Source organism: Indicator indicator, chromosome 2 (genome assembly GCF_027791375.1).
Source record: "Indicator indicator isolate 239-I01 chromosome 2, UM_Iind_1.1, whole genome shotgun sequence".
NCBI lineage: Eukaryota > Metazoa > Chordata > Aves > Piciformes > Indicatoridae > Indicator > Indicator indicator.
The window spans coordinates 23720099-23739084 of record NC_072011.1 but is presented as its reverse complement, the minus strand read 5'-3'; the positions used below and the strand labels follow the sequence as shown (position 1 = coordinate 23739084).

Here is an 18986-nt window from a genome sequence, read left to right as displayed (position 1 = left end):
CTTACTGGGGAAGCACTCTACTGCCTCATCCAGATCATTGATAAAGATATTAAACAGAACTGGCCCCAAAACTGAGCCCTGGGGAACATTGCTTGTGACCGGCTTCCAACTGGATTTAACTCCATTCACCACCATTTTGGGCTTGGCCACCCATCCAGCCAGTTTTTAACCCAGAGGGGCATCCACCCATCCAAGCCAGTTTCTCAAAGAGGATGCTGTGGGACACAGTGTCAAATGCTTTACTAAAGTCCAGGTAAACAACATCCACAGACTTTCCCTCATCCACTAAGCAGGTCACCTTGTCATAGAAGGAGATCTGCCCTTCATGAAACCCACGACGGCTGGAACTGATCACCTGGTTGTCCTGTATGTGCTGCATAATGGCACTCCTTTGCTACCATTCACATATTGCCAAATGGAAACAACAGCACGTTTGTCCAACAAAATCAAAATCCAACACTCAGTGCTTAACTATAGCCAGAGCCAGACAACACCGCAGAGAGCAAAGCAAGGTCTTGTTGCCACCCTGCTCCTGCTCTCACAGTTCAGTTTAGGATTAATGTTGTAATTCAGTGTATTAGAACACACAGTAAACTTTGGATTGTTTTTTGGTATTGTTTTAAGATACACATGAGTTTCTTTAATTGCAGAGGCACTGGTGTAACTTCTGGTAACTCTCAAATTGCTACCAGAGGGCATTTTCTCCTATTACTTTAATGTGTGGTAAACACATATAAAAAGACAAGGTTGAAAACCAGAAGGACCAAAAGACAAAATTTGGTGATTTCATTTAGCTGGTATAAATACCACTTTTTTAATTTATTTAGTTTTAAATTCAGACCTCTCCTTGAAATATTTCATACTCAAGAAAAACAATTATATATTTGACACATATAAGTGTTCAGCTCTTGAATATTGGCTATCTTTAAAATTATTAACTTGGATCAATTATCTAGATATCAGCAGATAAAAATGGACAAAGAGCTACAGACTACTCAAAGCTTAGAGATCTGAAATTTCACCTAATGTCCCTGCATGACCCTACATCAAGAAATAATTATGTTGACACAACTGCAGCTCCACTGAAGCAACTGTCAATACTTTTACTGACTTCAAAGAGGAAGGAATTCCACCATTGCCCTGAAGAACACATAAAGCAGACCTTGTATAGTGACACAGTGTATTTCCCTCAAGACCAAATGTTTTTTAAACCCTGAGATACTACAGTGCTGATAAGGGACCTCCAGAAACTTGTGTAACTTGAGAACACAATCCCATCAACTCCTGGAGAACAGAAGTGGTCAAAAAATCAGCCTTTCATTTTTGAAGGAAAAAGGGGGGGGGGGGAAATCCAGCAAAGCTATACTTTAAAAATCTTATGCAAGTAAATAGCCACTGACAGATGAGCTTTATGACCATGCACAATAATGCTACAGTGCAGAAGGTTTGTGTGTGAGATCTGGTGAAAGCACTATTTGCGCTTGCTTCTTAAGCTGAGGCTTTCCTTCCATGATGAAGTAGAAACAGAAAGCAACATAAACCCACTCACTTTCTTGGCGAATATCCAAACTTTCTTCTTTACCTAACTGTTACAAATCCTTTGGGAAGCTTCCTTCTCAAGTTTCACTTTGACCTGCTTATCAAAAGAAGAGATAGGCATGCATGTGTGACACCCCAGGAAGCTCTGACATCCCAGGCACACAGTGATGCAGAGACACTGGACTGGAAACAAGAAAATCTTGCTCATATATAAGCTGTTAGTAAGTGAAAAAATCCTAGCCCACTCAGCAGTTCCAGCTTGCTGCAGAGTGGCAGCCTGGCTTCAAGATAACCAGCTCCTTGAGGAGGTTAAAAACCAACACTGATGACTTACCTTTGACTTTTCCTTCACTCTCTGGGAGAACATCCCAGGATGCTGCTACAGAGGTTGGTTTCCCCTTTAGTGGCCAGACATCCAAATTTTCGGGTGCACTGGCAGGAGCTGTGAAACAACCATACACAGAAGACACAAGTAAGAATAGTTGACCTACATAGCATACACCTGCCTGGAGAGCAGAAACTTTGCCTTATGAAAAAAAAGTGATTTTAAAATTTGATTTAATTTTGTAGGGCAATAAAACCACAAGAGCAGCCCAACGTCCTTGCCAGGGCACTGTTGCAGGGATGCAGGCAGCACCACCAAGGCTTTTCCCATGTTCCCAAGACTCTGCTGTTGCAGGCAATCACTTATTCTGGCTTTCCCTCAAGCCAGCCCTGTTTCGCAGCTCAAACCCTAAGACTGGTGTTACCCCAAGGGCCTTTGAATGCACACCTGCTTCTGGGGTCCGCTGGTAAACAGATGCGCTCCATTTGCCTTCCTTATATCCATCCAAGATCTGGACAGCAAACTCGTACATGGTGTCTGGCAACAGATTCTCCACCAGTGCCCGCCGGTTGGAGACCTGCTTGTAATCCCACCTTGCCGATTCCCCCTTTTCCCGATAGCGAACACTGTATTGCCTGGTATCAAAAACACAGGAAAATAAAAATTCACATGTCGAAGCCTAGCATTAGCAGAACCAGAGAGGGACAGGGCTGCTTTCCCTTAGACCAGCCTGCTGGGGCTTACTGGGAAATCTACCAAAATGCAAAGAACAAAGTGCCACCACAACCAAGAGTCAGCATCCTTTAAGGAAACATTTGTGCCTTGCTCTAGTGGTGTCTGCTTTCACCCTAAGGGATGGACTGCTCTTTCCAGCCTCTTACTCAAAACATCCTTTGCCCCTGAGAAAGTCACATGACTTTCCAAACCAAGTCTGCCATTCCAGAGGGCTCCACACCACCATCTTGTTGCTCCATGGCCATAAGCATGGCCAGATGGTTGGGACCTCCTTGCTCCCAGAACAGTGCCAACATCTCGGTTCCCATGTGTCTAACCAGATAATCACTTCCACAAAGAAAATGAGAATATCTAAAATTACAACTTCTCCTGCTGTGCCACTCAATGTATTTCAATGCTGGGTTTCACAGCCCTTTGGTGTTCCCAGGCTGAGAAACACAATCCAGCACTTTCAGACTTTTGGCCATTTCCAGCCCATTTCTCTATTTCGGTCTCAGACTGCTGCAGCATGCTGCTGGCAAGCCAAGCTGTTGCACTCACAGGAGCTTCTGACCTGCTCAGCCTCAGTTGCACAGGGTTTCTGGAGGATCAGTGGATGCAGGGAGCACTGACAGGCATCCTTCCTATTGCGGTGATGCTTCCTTCACCTGCTACATGGCTGCCTTGAAGCTGCAGCCTGCTATGACAATCCAACTTAACCCCTCACCTCTGTGGCCTACACACATGAGGATTTGCTGACCATGGTGACACACCAGCACTGGAATACCAAAATGTCCCTATTTGGTGCTAATGACATTTCAGAAGACTGACAACTACTCCTATAGTCCAGAATTTACACCAACCTCTAAATATTAGAGAGAAGGGCACAGGAAGGCAAGGAAGCTGTATCACCCCATATCCACTTACACAGACTGCTAATAGCTTTTCTGAAGCATCACCTACCAGCCACTGGGGATATGCAAATTCTTATGCCTTAAAACAAATTTTTTTCATAATCAATTGCAACTTAATAAATGCAAAAGCAATCAGCAGTGCACTGGCAGCTGTTCACCTCTAATACGCACTCAGAAAGCACAGGGCTAACTACCTGTTTGCTGCAACTTTCTGTTTTTCATACAGAGGATCTGTCCAAGCAACGAGTACAGAGTGAGAGGACATAACTCGAACAGTTATGTCTTGTGCCACCTCCACCTCTTCCTCCTCTGAAACAGCAAAGCAAAATAGCATATCAATAACAACACCAGAGTTCTCATAAAACACAGTAACTGCCTTCGGCTGACATTATAATACATACACAGAACAGATGAGTAACAAATACAGTGGCAGTGGAAAAACCAAGTAAATTGATTAAGACTGGTACACCATGGAAATATAATTTGTTCTGTTACTTGTATGCTTACATGACCAGAGTCTTGTATACTCTACAGCCTTTCAATATTCTAGCAGCCTGTAAACTGTTACTTGCAGCAAATGTCTTATTAACATATTGACACTCGTTGTCTCTAGCAAACTCTCTACTAGAGCTGCCTGGAGAGAAATTTTGCCTTGCCAAAAAAAAAAAAAAGGGTATTTTAAAATCTGATTTCATTTTGTAGGGCAATAAAACCAAGGGCTGTCAAAAACTCTTCACAAAGGAGACTTTTTTTTTTTGAGTGATTCGAAGAGGTTGTTTGAATTCAATTTTTTATGGTATATAAGGCATATCAGGCTACCCTCAGCTAATCACAGAATCACAGAATGTTAATGGTTGAAAGAGACCTCGAAAGATCATCTAGTCCAACTAGGAAAACCTAGATCAGATCACACAGGAATGCATCCAGGCAGGATTTGAATATCTCCAGAGAGGGAAATTCCACAACGCGCCCTGGACAGCCTGTTCCAGTGTTCTGTCACCCTCACAGTGACTGGGCATCACCCAGAAGAGCCTGGCTTCATCCTCTTGGCACTCACCCTTTACATATTTATAAACATTAATGAGGTCACCTCTCAGTCTCCTCTTCTCCAAGCTAAAGAGACCCAGCTCCCTCAGTCTCTCCTTGTAAGGGAGATGTTCCCTTCTCTTAACCATTTTTTTTTTCGCTCTCTCAAGCAGTTCCCTGTCCTTCTTGTACTGAGGGGCCCAGAACTGGACACAATATTCCAGATGTAGCCTCCCCAGGGCAGAGTAGAGGGGGTAGCGGAACCTCTCTCAACCTACTAACCACACCCCTTCTAATACACCCCAGGATGCCATTGGCCTTCTTGGCCACCAGAGCACATTGCTGGCTCATGGTCAACCTTCCATCCACTAGGACCCCCAGGTCCTTTACCCCTTCACTGCTCTCCAACAGGCCCCCAATAGTCCCCAACCTATACTGATCCATAGGGTTGTTCTTTCCCAGGTGCAAGACTCTACACTTGCCCTTGTTGAATTTTATTATCTTTCTCCCTGCCCAGCTCTCCAGCCTGTCTGAATCTCACTGATTGGCAGCACAACCCTCTGGAGTGTCAGCCACTCCACCCAGTTTGGTGTCATCAGCAAACTTGCTGACAGTGCACTCTCTGCCCTCAATCCAGGTCATTGATGAATATATTGAACAGCACTGACCCCTGGGGGACTCCATGAGACACAGGCCTCCAACTAGACTCTTAACCATTCATCAGAACTCTCTGTCTTCTTCCCTTCAACCAAGTTCTCAATCCACCTCACCACCTGATTATCCAGATCACACTGCCTCAGCTTAGCTGCAAGGATGCTGTGGGAGACAGTGTCAAATGCTTTACTGAAATCAAGATAAACCACATCCACTGCTCTACCACCATCTATCCACCTGGTTATGTCCTCATAAAAGGCTATCAGGTTGGTCAGATATGAATTCCACTTGGTAACACCATGTTGACTGCTCCTAATGACCCTCTTGTCCAGTGCTCCATTACCTTTCCAGGAATGGAGGTAAGGTTGACTGGTCTATAGTCACCTGGATATTACCCTTTCTGAACACTGGAGTGACATTTGCCTTCCTCCAGTCCCTAGGGACCTCTCCTGTCCACCATGACTTACCAAAGATGGTGGAGAGTGGTCTGGCAATGACCTCCACCAGCTCCCTCAGCACTCGCAGGTGCATGCCATCAGGACCCATGGATTTATGGATGTCCAGATTGCTTAACTGTTCCCTAACCCAGTCCTCAACAACCAAGGAAAACTCCTTTGTCATGTCTTCCTCTGGTGCCTCAGGGTTCTGGGGCTCCTGAGGACAGACTCCAGCAGTATAGATGGAGACAAAGAAGGCATTTAGTAACTCTACCTTCTTTGTATCCTCTGTCACCAAGGCACCCACTGCATTCAGCAGGGGGCCTACATTACCTATAGTGTCAGTTTTTCCTGCAATGTATTTAAAGAAGCCCTTTCTGTTGTCCTTGACCTGCCTTGCAAGGTTGAATTCCAAGGAGGTCTTAGGTTTCCTAGTTGCCTCCCTACATCCTCTGACAACAGTCTTACAATCCTCCCAATTGGATAATTTATGAAAGTTTAAAATTAAGTGAGTTAATTTGATTTTTTTTGAGATTTTCAATGTTTATGAGGCTCCTTTTTCTATCTATCCATCAGACTTTTTCCAGTTTAGTCTTACCACTACCCCATAAAAATTTATCAATTTTCCTATTAGTGTCACAGAATTTATTCCCAAAAGTCTCCCAGAGACATAAAAGGCACAACCTTCCAACCCAAGTTTTATAGAAGAATAATATTCGTGACAGAGCACTGGAACAGGCTACCCAGAGAAGTTGTGGAGTCTCCTTCCTGTGCAGACTGCCCTAGGTGATCCTACTTTGGAGGCAAGGTTGGACTTGATGATCTCCAGAGGTTCCTTCCAACCCCTACCATTCTGCAATTCTATTATTGAAAAAAATATTGATGTCTCAGGGAAGAAAAAGGGCCAGTAAACTCTAGAGTACAATGTCATTCTCTAGGGACCTCACTCATGCACAAACAAAATCCAGGGAATATTTGCCCTTCTCCTCAGTGGGTGACATGTTACCATGAAACTCAGCACTACCCACACAGAAGGCTGGAAGCAGGGAAGCACATTTACTTCTTCCAGTCAAATTTTTAATGCAGAGGGTTCTCAAACAATTACACATTTTCCAAGCCAAATGGGTAATAGACAAAAGTGGTCTACAAGACCCTGCCTACAACTCTCAGGGGCTTAGGGGATCTATACACAAAGTTTTCCAATAAGAGCACCCAAGGAGAGAAAGTGAGCGAAAGTGGATGGCATCACCTGCCCAGAAAAAGTGTGAGGTAAGATTTCAATACACCATGGTTTCCAGTTCTGACAAAGGTGTTCTCCATCCCCATCAAAACACTGAAACACTCTGCCAACCCCACAGCATTCTCATTGCATTGCAAGGGTGGGATTCAGTATCTCACTCTGCCTTTTTAATGCTGGTAGTGGTATCTAATGTCTTCTTTTCAAAAGAAAGTGAAAACTTTTGCTGAACAGCTTTAGGCTTCTGGAAATCAACCATTCAGAAAAGGGAGAAGAGATCTGATGAGAGCATATACCATTATGAACATTCTGGCTTTGATTTAATGAAGTCTTCTCATGACATCATTGCAGTGCATAACATTTGTCAACCACTAGAAAGGAGACTATTTTAAAAAATAAACAAATGACAAGAACAAAAAAAAAATCCAAAAGAATCCAACAACAGAAAGCAAACTAATCATGTTGCAAAGTTCTATCATTTTATTAATCCTGCTTGAATTAGAGAAGTATTTGGAGACATCCATCAAGGTCTTTAATGCACAGAGAAAAACTTAGCAGCTCCAGCACCAAAAGACTTGCCATCAAAAAATCACAAAACTATCTCATTGAATTCAAACATCCCCATGAATTGACAGTAAACATGAAAAAAAACATACCTGTGACTTTTCTTTTAGTTAAAGATGACCTATAGACAGGTTGGCTTCGTCTTTGGGAGCTCCTTGATGGAAGTGAAACCACATGAACTGACTCAGACGCTGTACATGTAGGGAAAAAATAGGAGCTTTCCTGTAACCTTTTTCATTAAAAAACCACTAGTTTTTCAGGAAGAACTCTGTTTTATTCTTTAATGAGATACAAAAGGAGAAGCTTACTTGAAATTACTTTATTTGGAATCACAGCATTTATGTTGGAGGGTTCAAAATGCATACAGTATGAACAGTAAAGTTGATACTTTAGAAGCAGGAAAGCAAATTATTAACATGAAAATATCATTGTAAGAGTCCTCTATCCTAGGATTGTGTTCTTCTCCTGATAATTCGGTTATTTAAACAACACTGCTTCTCTGTCTTTAAAAAAGCGTAGTATAAAAGTAATGAAAACAAGAAGTAGATGCTCCAAACCACGTTACACAGTATTTCTCATCAAGATTAAGTGAACTCCCACTTAATCTGTTACAAGATTTTTTTATTATTTTCTATACAGCCTGGACAGGCTCTTGACCTGTATAGCTGTGGTATGTGCTGTGCATCAAACAGGAGAGTGTCTGCCACAACTATGTGTCTCAACCATTTCACCTCAAGACAGATGCCAGGTTGTTCTCTCCACAAGGAATGCATAGAAAGATGAAAAAGTGAATCACAGAAAACATCCGGTTGGAAGACACTTCAAAGATCATCCATTCCAACCTTAACCCAGCATTGAAAGGCCAACACTAAACCATGTCCCTAAGTGCCAGGTCCACACTCTGCTTAAAGACCTTCAGGGACAGTGACTCCACCACTGCCAGGAGCAGACCATTCCAATGTTTGATAATCCTCTCTGTGAAGGAGTATTTCCTAATATCCAGCCTAAACTTGCCCTAGTGCAGGTTGTAACCATTTCCTCTAGTTCTGTGACTTGCCACTAAGGAGAAGAGGCAGGCACCCTCCTCATTCCAACATTCTTTCAGGTAGTTGTAGAGAGTGATGAGGTCTCCCCTCAGCCTCCTCTTCTCCAGAATGAACAACCCCAGCTCCCTCAGATGCTACTCATAGGTCATGTGCTTCAGGCCCTTCATGAGCCTCGTCACCCTTCTCTGAACATGCTCCAGCACCTCAATGTCCTTCTCATAGTGAGTGGCCCAGAAATGAACAAAATACTCAAGGTGTGGCCTCACTATACAGGGGGGATGATAACCTCCCTGTTCCTGCTGTCCACAGTGTTTCTAATACAAGCCAGGATGCCACTGGCTCTCTTGGCCACCTAGGCACACTGTTAACTCATATTTAACCAGCTCTCAAACCAGAACCCCCAGGTTCCTCTCACAGTTGTAGGTTTCCAGCCACACATCCCCAAGTCTGTAACTTGCCATGGGGTTGTTGTGATCCAAGTGGAGGACCTGACACTTGGCCTTGTTAAATATTATACAATTACCCTTGGCCCATCAGTCTAACCTGTCCAGGTCCTGCTGCGAAGCTTCCCTACTCTCTAGCATATTGACACAGCCACCCAACTTGGTGTCATCTGCAAATTTACTGAGGGTGCACTCAATCCCCTATATACTAGAATAGAGATGAGAAATAAGTATAAGATTCCTACTAGGAAAAGGGGTAGTAACTGCTAAAGTGACTGAGGAGTTCCTTCGCTGTGGAGAAATGGAGATAAAGATGTACAATAACAATACAAAACCCACAAAGCAGAAGGTCAGGAATTCTGGTAGCCATGTGTGATGATCCATTTTGTAACCCAAGACAAGACTCTCTATGGGATGGGCTTCCAGCCTACAGGAGAGATTTTGAGAGAAAGAAGCCCAACCTTGAACAAATACACCTAGACAGCACAGGAGCAAAGTAAGACTCATGAGTGCAGACCTAATGCCCACTCTGGAGAGATGTACTCACACAGCAGGACACATATAGGTCAGCCACAACACTGTCAAGTCTCACAAATAGCACAAAGGGATTTGCAAATTCCACTGATACCGTTAGATGGGAAATCCTTTAAATTAAGGACAGCTGATCTAGGGCACAAATGTAAACCATCACAGCACCTCACATCAGGGAGCACAGAAGAGGCCAACCTGACTGTCTCAGGAGCTCTTAGTGACCAGGACTTATGAAAGAACTGTAGAGAACATGCACTCGTGACTGCAACACTCTAGTACAGAGCCTGTGAAATAGTTTTAATACTAAGAGTGGATACATTTAATTAAAGCATTAAGTTTTCTCTCCACTTGCGTGAAATTATATCAGGATACAAAGTGTAAGAAGAGGACAAGTAAGAACAGATTTAAGAGTGGTCCCACCACATTTAAGGAGTGTCTGAGCTACAGCTCTTCTCCCCAGCCCTCCCCTCTGCTATTAATAGTAGTAACTCACAGACAGTGTCTCTTTAACACAGCATCAAGTTTTGCTACACTTTCTACCCTGGTCATTGTATTTTTCTGTTAACAGTATGCTACAGAACACAAATATAGTGAGTGTTTTCATTTAACGGAAGAAGTTATTTTGATGGCTACAACAACACGTGATCTGTGATCACAGGGGACAACAGAAATGGGCTAGCTCATCTAGATGCTATCAGGGAAACCTGACTCACCTAGTTTTCTCACTTCCTGGTTTTGTCGCTCTTGTGGCAGTGGAGCATAACTCATCCTTCGGCTGCTCTCTCCATACCCACGGAAGTAAACTTGGGATCTGCTGTGCGGCCCTCCATAAGGTGGCTTCCAACGAAAAGGCACCCTGCCATCTGGAGACCGGTCACGCACTCTCAGAGGTCTGCTTGGCATGTCCTTCTCTTCAAAAATAAGCACACACACATGAAATTCATCACAGTGATTACGAAGCACATGACATGTATAGCAGCCCACTTCTCTGGCAAGCATATCTATTAAATAATGTAAGAACAAAAGGCACAATTTTATAATTTTTAGATTTTGCTAAGAAATCCAACTACAGTAACAAGATGTTTTCCAAGCAGGATGTACAATACTCGGTAACACCTTTTCTCAGGCTCTGCAGACAGACTGGTGCAAGACATCAAAAATGAAAACATACCACCATACAAGGACTCCATCAGAAACTGGGGATGTTGTGCAGCTTTTCTGTTTAATCTTTTCTTTTTTTTTTTTTTTAATTCCCTTTCTCTAGTTCAGGCACAATTTTTTTTATTTTTTTATTTGGTGAGCTAAAGGTCAGAGTAAAATGTACAGAACCATTTCACTGTTTTAAAATTTTCTTTTAGAAATCAATCCACATTAAAAAAGGTTCTTTTCTCCTAAACCTATCAATAATGGGTCTGTCCTCTGAGTGCCTCATACTTAATAGGTCTATTTTGCACATGCTTCAACTCTTGGACTTCCCAAATTTCCATTATACGATCCCTTGAGCACCCAGCACTGTAATAGGTACCTTATGCAAGATGTTTATGTTTTCATTTGCTGTTAAGTTGGCAGCATTCGTTTAAGAAGTGTCAACCAGTTTGATTGCTCCAAGTGTCATGTCCAGTTTTTGTGACACTCTCCACTGCACATGACCTGCACCATGCCACTGTGCAGGTTACCAGCTGACCAATCAGCAGGAAAAAAAGTGTGGGCAGCACCATCCAGGATCCCCACATGTGTTTTGCATTTTGCACTTAAAGCAGGTCTCGCACAATCTCTTCTAGCAATGCTATTCCAGCAAGCACAAGGTTGAGCAAACCTGACAACACAGAGGTTACATGCTATATTCAAACCCTTTCACTCCCTAGCAAAGCCAGACACTGCAATCACAGCAATGTCAAGAGAACAAGAGACTGGGACAGCAGAAGCTGCCAGAGACCGGGACAAACAAGGGGCAATGTACCAAAGTCCCCTCCGTCAGTGAGATTCTCTTTTCAGCACCAGTTCAGGAGCTCATATTTATCCATGCTATCACCTAAACACGTTACTCTAAGTATGTATGTACTGATGTCTGCATGTCCCTATATACATCCAAAGCATATCCTTTTCCATTCATAGAATCACAGAATTGTTAGGGTTGGAAGGGACCTCAAGGATCATCTAGTTCCAACCCCCATGCCCCTGCCATGGGCAGAGACACCTCACACTAGATCAGGTTGCTCAGAGCCATATCCAGCCTGGCCTTAAAAACCTCCAGGGATGGGGCTTCCACCACCCCCTGGGCAACCTGTTCCAGCATCTCACCACCCTCACGGGGAAGAATTTCTTCCTAACATCCAATCTGAAACTACCCATTTCTATTTTTGTTCCATTGCCCCTAGTCCTATCACTACCTGACACTCTAAAAAGTCCCTCCCCAGCTTTCTTGTAGGCCTCCTTAAGATACTGGAAGGCCACAATAAGGTCTCCTCAGAGCCTTCTCTTCTTTGCAGACTCCAATTAAGTAGCAGTTGCCGGCTGTAGGATGTCATCCTATCTTGTTTGTCAGGCTGGGCCAGCTCTGCTCCAGCAGCCTCTCCCTGTAGTCCATGTGTGGTAGGTAGTCATTACCACCCTAGATCTCCACAACTCTCTTGAGCAGTCCAGCCCTGAGAGGAGTAACACCTCCCTTCAACCAGCCATACTTTCCCAGACCCCTACAGCTTGCCTAGCTATGGTGCAAGCACACCATTTAGGTTTCCTCTTGGTGGTCTCTTATGCCACAAAGCACCAAGAGCCCACTGGTCTAGCCAGGCTGGGAGAAATGCTGCAGTCCGTTGGCTCTACTCCCCTAGTCAAAGCCACAGCTTCCAACTGGAATTAAAATAGAGAGTTGTAAGGGACAAAGGATACAAAAGGTACTACCCCAGCCAGAAAACCATATGGAAAATATTCAGTTTAGAACGGATCTGGCTTTAGGCAAAGAGAAGTTTATGGACCCTAATGCTGAATGCAAGGGATCAGCTGAGAGTTCAAAACCAGGATTTTCTAAGGCTTTGATTACTTTTCTTATGGTAGCATCACATTTTACTGCCCATTGTTCCATTTCACTAGTTAGCTCCAGTTTCTATTTACCCTTCCTTGTCACAGTTCAACTAGCAGAAATCTGAAGGCATCCAGGATACAGCCATCAGAGAATGGTTCAAATGACTCTGCTGGTAAATGCTGATCTATCAAACTCAGTATTTTTGTGTGAGGTCTGTGCCAGGCTTGAAAGGGATTTCCCATTAAAAACAAAAAGCAGAAGGAAATTCCCCACTTCACTGCTGTCTACATCCTGTGAGCCATTAGCCTGAACTTGAGGTAAGGCTGAAGGCCCTGACTTCAGCCACACAGAGGAAGAAAGTGAGGCTGGGCTCACACCACCCTGTAGGAGCACCTGCAGGACTGCTGTCCCAGCAAGCTCAGCAACACTGTAGAGTCATCACTCCCAGTCAGGAAATTTCCCACTCCTTTAGTTTCCCAAGGGACAGCAAGTCACTTCCTCCTGTCACAGCCTCTGCACCTGAGCTCTCTCCTACCCTGGGCTCCTCCTCCAGTCCTGGGTTGAGGAAACGTCCTAAATTTCCACAGGGAGGATAACTCTGGGAGTGTGGAGGCTGAGCAACCAGAAAAGCTCACTGTGCCCTGAGGAACCAGAGTTTGGTCCTGCTGTCCAGAATCATTCATCATAAAAAATACACAATAAAATTAAAACCAACAACAGCAAAACAAACAAACAAAAAAAAAAAAAACCACCAACAAAAACATTGTCCTAAACAAGATACATTCATCAGGGAAGAGGTGGGAAGAAGAAGAAATATATCTCATACACCGTTTAAGTCATTCACTTCCCAAAGTAGTCCCTTGCTGTAGGGACGCTGAACTCCTGAGGAACAGAGGAAGTCTTGAACAGCTCACAGATAATGAAAAAAGAATGAGATGATGTTGTCACCACAGGTCAAGCAGTATGAAGACACATCCCATCAACCTCCTCCATGACTAGGATCCCATTCATTGAACATCTGTGCTGGATGTGAACCTGGAGATGGCAAAATCTGAACTTGCTCAACAGACCACAGACGTGACTTTTTTGCCATGCTGGGCTAAAGAAAGCAAACCTTCTTAAAAAATCAAGGCACCAATTCAATCCTAGACCAGGGCAGATAAGAATAGGTCCAAGAAAAGAGGCATGGAGAGGAGGACTTGAAACAGAAGATCAAAATCAGTGAAAGAACTACTATAATAATATTAAAGGTGACATGGAAATAGGAACACACATGGAAACCTGATAATAACAAGGAATAAATATAATGCTGAAATTGAGAAAAGGCTGAGAACAAAGTAGCATGGGTGGAAATGAGGGAAGCACTAGACAGAGTTGTAGCCACTGGATGCCGGGCTTCATGCATCTTTTTTCATCCATCTTTAACAGAACCTTGCACAGCCTCCTCCAACCAGATTAATGCGATAAAAAAATTGCCTCATTTAAGCACAAATAACCACTAGGTACAGAGACTCAGAGATCTGTAAATAAAACTTAATTCTCCAGAGGGAAGAAAGCCACCTCATACTACATCTGGTAGTTTGCACTCTCAGTGAAGCAGGCAGTGGTATATTTACTAACAGAAGGACCAAATGAAAACAGAAGCCACAGTATCTTGCTCACTACCAGGCATAATATATCCCCACATCACACAATGGGAACATTGCATTGCTGTTCACTCAATACCACAGCTCCATCCTGGCCAGCTGAGTCCATTCTGGAAAAATGGACGTTCAGAAAAGGCCAAAAGCATTAGTCACTTTCAGAGGGAATGTTTCCACCACTTCTCTGGGCTTCAGTCTGATCCTCCTGAACTTGGGGAGGGTGCCTGAATCCTCAACAGAATTCTCAACACAAGATTTTGGATCAACATGAAGGCTCCGCAGATGTCAGCTATTACAGTACCTGCAATTTCTCCTATCAGAGGCAGTGGATAAGGCCTTTATGAAAGCATACAAGATTGCAGCTGTATGTTTCTTATCTAATAGACACTCTCACACACCAGAAACTCAGATGGATTCCAGTGAACTCTGGAGGACGTCCTAAATCTGTAGCAATGAAAAAGCTAAGTCTTCACATGCATTCACTCCCAGCCTTTTTTTTTTTTCCCCTAACCAATTTTGAGAACAGATACTAAGGACTTGATTGAATCGAAGGCTGATTCTTTCCCATCTTCCCACTATTTCCCCTGTAAATATCACTAAGTTTTTTTTCAATTTTGATTCCAAAACTGGCTTAACGGTTTTCTGTACTTCCGCTCTGGCCAAACTAAGCCAAGTAGCAAACGTAAAATCATAGCATCATAGAATCATCTTCAGACCTCATTTGAAGACTTACCTACATTTAAAATAGAATCAAATCTTTTTCTGTGTTCTGGAAACCAAAAAAGAGTCAATCCCTTGCACTCTCTTCAGTGTAGACATACATATTACCTACAGCTGCAGGAATTTGTTTACAGTATCTTGGCCCCAAAAACGCAGGGCTGATTAAAGCTTCAATACTGACTTTTTGCAGTTGAAACATCCACTAGTATTGCCAAAGTTTCTGTGTGTGTCAGGACTGTGAGAGAACATTTTACAAATGATGTAAGCCCAGACCATGATGTCTAAGCTGAGGGTAAAACATCCTCTAAACAACCACACAAGGAGGCAGCTTGTCCTTGCCAAATCACACAGATTCTTCAGAGAGTCTCATCAGTCATCTAGCAAAGGAAAATAAAAGATAGCTCAAGAAAAAAAGGGAAGTACTGACCGTTAGTAGTCACTCTGTTGCTATGAGGGGAAATACACCAAGCAACTCAAACCTATTAAGATGCAAGTGCAAAAAAATTGAAACTTGAGGTCACAAACAATCAGGCATTTCTATTTACCACCACAAATCTAGGTAAAAGAAGTTTGCTTTTGCCTTCCCTAGTCAGCGTTTTCTTTCTATGTGGCATTACTTCATGACTGGAAAACTGTACCTATAGAACGTGTTCTGCTGCAGAGAGGACACATATTTGGCACAGTCACAAATAACACTGGCTATGAACATCTACTAACCTCTTTTTTTTCATTTCAAGCAGAAGTTTGGGAAGCTAAGCACAATAATCCAGCCATGAGCAAAGTAACAGCTTGAAGAGAGAAGCTATAGCTGATAAGAGATAAGGAACTCATCAGAAAGTGATCACCTGCCTTTATGAAAAAAGGCCAAAAATACTAGCTGGCAAATAAAATCCTGTTATGGGCAACCTGACCAAAAATCATCTGTGGTAGTTTCAGGCTTTGCCTGGAAAATTTTCCACAGATCTTGAACAGAAAGTGGTAGAATGTAAATAAATTACTATTGCATGTAAAAAGGAAAATAATGGTAAGTTCTAAACAATCCCATTGGGCAGGCTATCAACAAAGTGGTATATAGTTGTACATACTAACTTTCTTTTTTCAGCTTCCTCACTCTGGGAGAACACTAACGTGCTTCTGCCGGCTCTTTGCTGACCTTGGCAGCATTGCTTTGTTTTGGCTAAGTCTAACAAACAATTCTCTGCTCTTTCTCTTGTCCCTTTGTGTCCAGGGGGGTGGAGAAGGGGGCAGGGAATGGAAAGCTATTAGCAGCTCTGCTGGTTGTCCAGGGCGGGTCTTGTGCTGTTTATAAATTGTAAATAGCCGTAAATATTGTAAATGCTGTATATTTTGTACATATTCGTTGCATTTCATTTTAGATTGTAGCGTTGCTTGTAAATACAGCTTCATTTGCCTCCAACTGAGCTAGTCGGGCAATTTAATGCTGGGGGGAATTTTCAACCCACCACATCATCACACTGCAACAGCAAAGTGGTCCAATTCTTTGCTTATTTTATTCTGGTTTGTTCATGGGGCTTGAGCAGGATGTTGGAGGGTTTGTTTTATTTTTAATTACAAATTTTATTTTTAAAATTGTTCTAAGCATCAAATGAGACCGAATGACTCTGTACCCTGGACTTGACACTACCGCTGCTTTACCAGACAAAACAGTATGGAAGACTGACTAAAATGTGCCAAACTTCCTAATTGTCATCCTCCTCAAAGAGTAGATTCCTGTCTTAAAGAGTCCTGCACCCTAAGTACAATCAGTTGTCCTTTGCAGTAATAACCTTGCACTACTGTCAATCTGCAAGAGCAAGCTAGTTTCAGAGCTGAGCAACACAGTTTATGAATACCCAGCAGTGTCCCTCCCAAAACTCACCACCAGGGCTAGGAAAGTACCTCAGCATGCTATGGTTCCTAGATGTCTGAGCTATTTCTTTGGGATATAACGCACTCTCATGCACTCTTGTGACACATGCACTCTCTTAAGTGTCCAAGCCCTACTACCATATCAACTGTACTTGTAGCAAAACATGACAGTGAGTAAATTAACAGATAAAAAGAGGCACTACATTTTGATTCTTTAGCTGGGAACTATGAAATGAATTCTATTTGTGAGGTAAGACCCTTTATAAAATATCACACTCCTAAAAGCTATTGTATTGCTTCAGTCTCTCCTAAATGGCACTGCTTGAGTGGTGATGCTCAAGCTCGTACTTGAGCGTGTAAGTAGTGAACCCATCCCAGTGCACCTCTGTAACTGCCCTTGTTTGGCAACTTGTGAAGCCAAGACAAACCAGGAGATGTAAAAAAGACTGAGGGATGCCAGGCTTGCAGGAAGGACCAGGAAAGCCAGGACAGAGTGAAAAACCCTGCACTCAGGTGGCAGTGTTCATCTAACAAGGGCTGTACCCTTTGCTGTAAAAAGATACTTTGCAATATGATCATCCATCCCTTCCTCATGCCCACAATGGGCATCATTTTCCATGGGTACTTTACCATCTTTAAGCAAGTAAATAACTTTGTGCATTGGCTTTAAGAGTTAGGACAATTCCAATATACCATTCCATTTTTTCACCCCATTTGAAATAGATATAAAACAGAGTGTATCTGAATAAGGAAAAAGCAGAGCTCTAATAGCAGAGGCAGCTGTCTGTCCTTTGTGCAACTCAAGGTTTTCATGTTTCAGTTGTTATTCATGAACAGGAAAAGAAAAAGGAGCATTTTACCATAACTGAAACGTACAAGGGAAAGACAATTTCACCTTTCTCATCCAGCAGTCCACACAGGTGCTTCTTCTTTGCTCCTCACCTTTGCATACTCCCACTGTTACTTACCCCCATGCACCTATTCCAAAGCCACATCAGCAGAAATGTGAAGAAGAAAGAGGACAGACAAAACAACACAAGAAGATACTTGTTTTCCACCCAAAAATTAATGCACTGTATCACTTTGGCAAAGTAGTACTGGATTTTTTTTTTCCCTAAAATAGACAGTTTGATCCAAGTGCTGTTGAGAAAATGGGAGCAATTCTACCAGCTTCAATAAGGGCTGGATTGGGGCCATCCCAAGAAGAGTTCATTCTGCAAAGATATTTCCCACAGTTGGTGAGCCAGCTCAACCAGTGCTGATGTGGCCTTCTGAACTGAGATGTGCCGACTGCTCTCAGTCTAGAAGACTTTGGACTCAATTATTTACTTCACATCAGCTATGGCACAGAGCATAGCACTAGGGCTAGTGGGGATATTCATAGCATTGCAGCAGTTAACACATGTAAAATTCTAAATATAGTATCAGAGAGAGTAGGACTGAAATGGGAGAACAAACACAGCCTCAGACTATGGGATTGGTAGATCTCCTAGCTTTTAAAAGCACGCTGTCAAACGTGCCTCTGTGGGGGCCAATACACCTTTTTAATGCCACTAATTTATATGCTCAGCATCAGATCTCCTCCTGGCAATCAGTCACTTAGTTAGAGAGGTAGAGGCAAGCAACACATAAATCCTTTGTTTCTCATAGGCAAAAAATAATCACTCGGCACATTTCCACACACTTCTGATTGGCATAGAAAGCAAGCATTGGAACGCTTTAGTTCCTGTAAAGCACAATGGAAAGTGTGCCATAATTCACCAGGTTACATCCAGGAGTTTTGGGCAGAGGACCAATGGACTATTGGATACTTCCAGTGCCGATGTCTGTTTTAAGCAAAGTGATTCATTACACATCTGTAAAGGAGTTACCTGGTGTCGCAAGACGGGGCTGCACACAGACCAATATGATCGGCAGAATCCGTTTATTGATTTCCAAGCTCACACTTATATATGCTTACAGTTAATTATGCCTATTAGTCAACTATTGGCTTACAGATAGGTGTCAACCCCACCTCTTGTAGGTTAAACATTCCATTCGGCTTAATCACAACATCCTGTTTTTCTCAGGCCCGTTACTTTCCAGCTTTTCCCTCCTCTGCCCAAGGACACTGCAGCCCTGCAAGTTTGCAAGTCACAATGATTCAGCTAAACCCATCTTGTCCTAAGGCGCTGTATATCTTCTTCAGTAAAGTCCATCAGGCCTTCATGTCCTTTCTTTGCCAACCATTCCTCAACAATTCCCCCGTTGTTTTTAAGGGCAACAAAATTCTGTGTTATTTTACCAACTAGTTTCATTATAC

At 42.9% G+C, this 18986-nt stretch overlaps 1 protein-coding gene across 1 annotated transcript in view; it reads right to left on the bottom strand.

Moving 5' to 3' along the window:
• FNDC1 (fibronectin type III domain containing 1) overlaps positions 1-10333 on the bottom strand; it is a 46281-nt gene extending 35948 nt beyond the window's left edge. The window contains exons 1-5 of the mRNA XM_054398257.1: positions 10144-10333; positions 7503-7601; positions 3687-3801; positions 2312-2499; positions 1874-1981 (exon numbers count right to left, since the gene is read on the bottom strand). Of these exons, the coding sequence (XP_054254232.1) occupies positions 1874-1981; positions 2312-2499; positions 3687-3801; positions 7503-7601; positions 10144-10333 (700 nt within the window). The remainder of the gene's footprint in view (positions 1-1873; positions 1982-2311; positions 2500-3686; positions 3802-7502; positions 7602-10143) is intronic.
• Positions 10334-18986: the final 8653 nt, after the last annotated feature.